The 4,094-nt window shown below is 55.5% G+C and overlaps 1 protein-coding gene across 1 annotated transcript; it reads right to left on the bottom strand.

The window, feature by feature from the left end:
- Positions 1-320: 320 nt before the first annotated feature.
- Positions 321-3,789, bottom strand: FOS (Fos proto-oncogene, AP-1 transcription factor subunit). The gene is made up of 4 exons (XM_059373713.1): positions 3,458-3,789; positions 2,437-2,688; positions 1,897-2,004; positions 321-1,771 (listed from the first exon to the last, which is right to left on the bottom strand). Exons 1-4 carry the CDS (start codon positions 3,596-3,598, stop codon positions 1,127-1,129), a joined length of 1,146 nt encoding a protein of 381 aa, XP_059229696.1. The 5' UTR covers positions 3,599-3,789; the 3' UTR covers positions 321-1,126.
- Positions 3,790-4,094: the final 305 nt, after the last annotated feature.

The raw sequence follows: 4,094 nt of genomic DNA on the forward strand, positions 1-4,094 counted from the left end.
ATAAGCACAACTAGATTTAAATATTCCCCCCCTTTGACTTTCGAAACAGAGAAAGAAGCAGGCAGACATGTTCCCACAAAAACTATTAAACAGCCAATTCCTCCCTTCCCAGAATCTGCTGGAGAATCTTAGCACCGCCAAGTGAACACACATTATTTGTAAGATATGCCAACATCAGCTCTAGAGTTTCCTTCTCTATTCTGATAAGAGATCAAACAAAGGGGCGTGTCCTCCTCCAGGAGCCTCCCTTCTGGACAAACTGGTCTCCTGATACATTTCAGAATCTCACGAAACTTCCAGAATGAAAAGCATAAGCTTGGTCGCATTCAACTTAAATGCTTTTATTGACAATGTCTTTGAACAATAAGCAAACAATGCTTAAATTTTTTCATTCAAATTCACTTTCCACATGTCAAAAGACCTCAAGGTAGAAAAAAATAAAATAAAAATATAAATATCTGAGAATCCATCTTAATAAATAAATTAAAAACACAATAAAACGTTTTCATGGAAAACTGTTAATGTCAGAACATTCAGACCACCTCAACAATGCATGATCAGTAACATTACAATGAACATTGATGTTGAAGAAAAACTACAGTACATGGATATAGCTATTTATTTCTAACTACCAGAAAATAAAGTCATATCTTTTCTTAGTTTAATATTGGTCATTGCTAATCAGAACACACTATTGCCGGGAACACAGTAGTTATTGTTAAAATCAGCTGCACTAGATACAATTCGAAAATATCCAGCACCAAGTTAATTCCAATAATGAACCCAATAGATTAGTTAATGCTATGAGAAGACTAAAGAGAAAGAGATAAGAGACACAGACCCAGGCCTGGCTCAACATGCTACTAACTACCAGCTCTCAGATGTGTCACTGGGAACAATACACACTCCATGCGTTTTGCTACATCTCCGGAAGAGGTAAGGACTTGAGTCCGCACGTGGATGCTTTCAAGTCCTTGAGGCCCACAGCCTGGTGTGTTTCACGCACAGATAAGGTCCTCCCTAGGTCTACCGGAACCCTCGAGGGAAGACGGGTTTCTCCTCTCTGTAATGCACCAGCTCGGGCAGTGGCGCTTGCCAGCGCCCGCTGCCTCCCCTCCCTGCCTGCTCACAGGGCCAGCAGTGTGGGTGAGCTGAGCGAGTCAGAGGAGGGTTCGTTGCTGCTGCTGCCCTTGCGGTGAGCAGCCGCACAGCTGGGGAAGGAGTCAGCGTCGGGGTAGGTGAAGACGAAGGAAGACGTGTAGGTAGTGCAGCTGGGAGTACAGGTGACCACGGGGGTGCACAGGGGCTCCAGCTCTGTGGCCATGGGCCCCATCCCCAGGGAGCCACCGTGCAGGGGCTCCCAGTCTGCTGCATAGAAGGAACCAGACAGGTCCATGTCTGGCACAGAGCGGGCGGTGGTCTCAGAGCCACTGGGCCTGGATGATGCTGGGAACAGGAAGTCATCAAAGGGCTCGGCCTTGAGCTCCATGCTACTGATGCTCTTGACTGGCTCAACGGAGGGCTTTGGCTCGGGATCATTGAGGAGGGGCAGGGTGAAGGCCTCATCCGACTCGGGGGTGGCAGCTTCGGGCAGGCCCCCGGTCAGATCGAGGGAAGCCACAGACATCTCTTCGGGGAAGCCCAGGTCATCGGGGATCTTGCAGGCAGGTCGGTGAGCTGCCAGGATGAACTCTAGCTTCTCCTTCTCCTTCAGCAGGTTGGCAATCTCGGTCTGCAAAGCAGACTTTTCATCTTCCAGTTGGTCTGTTTCCTGTATCCAGATGGATAAAGCAAAGTGTAAGACACGGGCTTACTCAATGACCCTGCTCCCCTATACCCAGTCTCCAACTCTGCCCCTAAGTTTGAAAAAAGGAGTGAGCCACAGGATCCACGTACCGCTTGGAGTGTGTCCGTCAGCTCCCTCCTTCGGTTCCGGCACTTGGCTGCGGCCATCTTATTCCTTTCCCTTCGGATTCTCCTTTTCTCTTCTTCTTCTGGGGACAACTAGAAAAATAATTTTCGGAAAGACCAACAGTCAGTAACAAGGTCTGCCATCAGCTAGCTCTGTTCATTCACCCCCGTGCATTCACCCTGCTGCTTGCCAGCTTCCCGGCACCTCTGCTAGGAAGCCATTTCTAACCTGCCATTGCGGGGTGGGTGTGACTTGCATTTACAATAAGATCCTCAGCAAGAGAACAAAAGAGGAGCCCAGTCTACAAGCATGAGATAGGAATGTCTTAGGGAACAAACTCTTAGAGCATTTCTTGGGGTAGGACTATCAGAGTCTGGCCTGAGATGGAAATGGCTTGGAGCCAGGGTTCCCCACTGAGGATATATAGTGAATTCTGTGTAGTGGCTTCCCCCTTGTGTCCCATGCTCCCCATCTCCACCAAGGCCAACCCATGCCCCCTACCGAGGCGCTGAACAACTCCTCACCTGTTCCACCTTGCCCCTCCGGCCGATGCTCTGAGCTCTGCCTCCCGTCATGGTCTTCACGACTCCAGCCCTGGAGTAAGCCCCAGCAGAGGGGGTCGGGACTCCATAGGGATGGGGGGCTCTGGTCTGGGATGGGGCCACGGAGGAGACCAGGGTGGGCTGCACCAGCCACTGCAGGTCCGGGCTGGTGGAGATGGCAGTCACCGTCGGGATAAAGTTGGCACTGGAGACCGCCAGATCCGTGCAGAAGTCCTAGAACGAAACAGAAGGGGAAAGCTGACGTGAGTGAGCAGGTTCCGGACACAGGTGGGGCGAGCCGAGTTTCCAGTGCCGCATGCCGCAGGGAGAGAGAGGGAGAAGCAGCATGCCCCGGACGGCTCGGGACTTTGTATATGCCCCTCGTCCTGGATGGAAGGTCTCCACGTCCCCTCTCAAGAAATCCGCAACGCGCTGCCTTTCTCCTCCACCCTGCTGCTGCGTCCCCGTTATCCCTCCGGCATCACTCGCTTGAAAGGGGGTTTGTTATAAATATCCCTGACGTCTGCGCTGACGCAGGCGCCGCTCCGGAGTCTCCTGAATGAACTCGCTTTTTATCAATGAAACTGCCTTACACACCCGCCGGCTTCACCCTCCTCCCCCGCCCCTCCTCCCTGCTCCAGGCTGCTAGGGGAGGGGGGGATTGCCGCTTTCTGTCGCCTCCCGGAGGAGCCGGGCTCTAGTTCGCGAGTCTTTGCTCGGGACACGTTTTGCCCCAGCGAGATGTCAGAGACCAGGCAGAGAGCGCGGTCCCAGGGCAGCCCAGGAGCAGCCCGCCGCGGCAGAAAGCGATCAGTTCTTACTACGACAAGCGTGCGTGCGCTCCGAACAAGTCCGGGGCTCCCGACACAGGGCTGCTCCGGCCGGGGCAGCCTTCCACCCCTGTCGAAGGGGTCCGCGACTCTTCCCGAGCGTCCCGCCCCGCTGTCTCCTCCCCGGGGACCCCCGGACCCCGGGCCCCGCGGCGGCGCGAAGCCAGGCTCACCTGCGCATTGACGGGAGAGCCCATGCTGGAGAAGGAGTCGGCCGGTGAGTGGTAGTAGGAGAGGTTGTCCCCGGCCGGGGAGGCGCTGCTGCAGCGGGAGGAGGACGCCTCGTAGTCGGCGTTGAAGCCAGAGAACATCATGGTCGCGGTGAGTCCGGGCCGGGGCGAGGGGCTGGGGGCAGAGACAGGTAGGAGCCGCCGGGCAGAGCTGGGTAGGAGCGCGGTCACTGCTCGTTCGCTGCGCCGCCGCCGCCGGCTCTGTCTCGGCTTCGCTGCTGCTCGCTGCAGATGCGGTTGGAGTACGAGGCGCCGCAGCCACTGCCCTTTTAACAGCACTCTATGAATGAGCCCCCACACACGTCATGGGCGCTACCATCGCGGAGCGAGGGGGGTGGCGAGCGGACGTGGACACCTCTGCGGCCTCCTTGCCGCCCCCGCCGCCCTCGCCTCTCCCCGCCTTCCGTCTTGGCCTGACTCCTTATCCCCTGAGTGTTTAACAATCTGGGTCTTAGGCGTCTCGGGGACCCCCTATGATGAGGGACTCCGGGAATGGCTCCCCCCACGACCGCAGGGAACGGCCGTGGAAACCTGCTGACGCAGATGTCCTAATATGGACATCCTGTGTAAGGGGGGACGG

This window comes from Mustela nigripes, chromosome 13, assembly GCF_022355385.1.
Source record: "Mustela nigripes isolate SB6536 chromosome 13, MUSNIG.SB6536, whole genome shotgun sequence".
NCBI classification, from domain to species: domain Eukaryota; kingdom Metazoa; phylum Chordata; class Mammalia; order Carnivora; family Mustelidae; genus Mustela; species Mustela nigripes.

Coding starts and splice junctions, on each gene's coding strand:
- FOS (XM_059373713.1), bottom strand. CDS start 3,598: ATGATGTTCTCTGGCTTCAACGCCGACTACGAGGCGTCCTCCTCCCGC. Junction 2,689..3,457: donor GCTCTCCCGTCAATGCGCAG/GTGAGCCTGGCT, acceptor GTTTCGTTCTAG/GACTTCTGCACGGATCTGGC. Junction 2,005..2,436: donor GGAGGGGCAAGGTGGAACAG/GTGAGGAGTTGT, acceptor TTATTTTTCTAG/TTGTCCCCAGAAGAAGAAGA.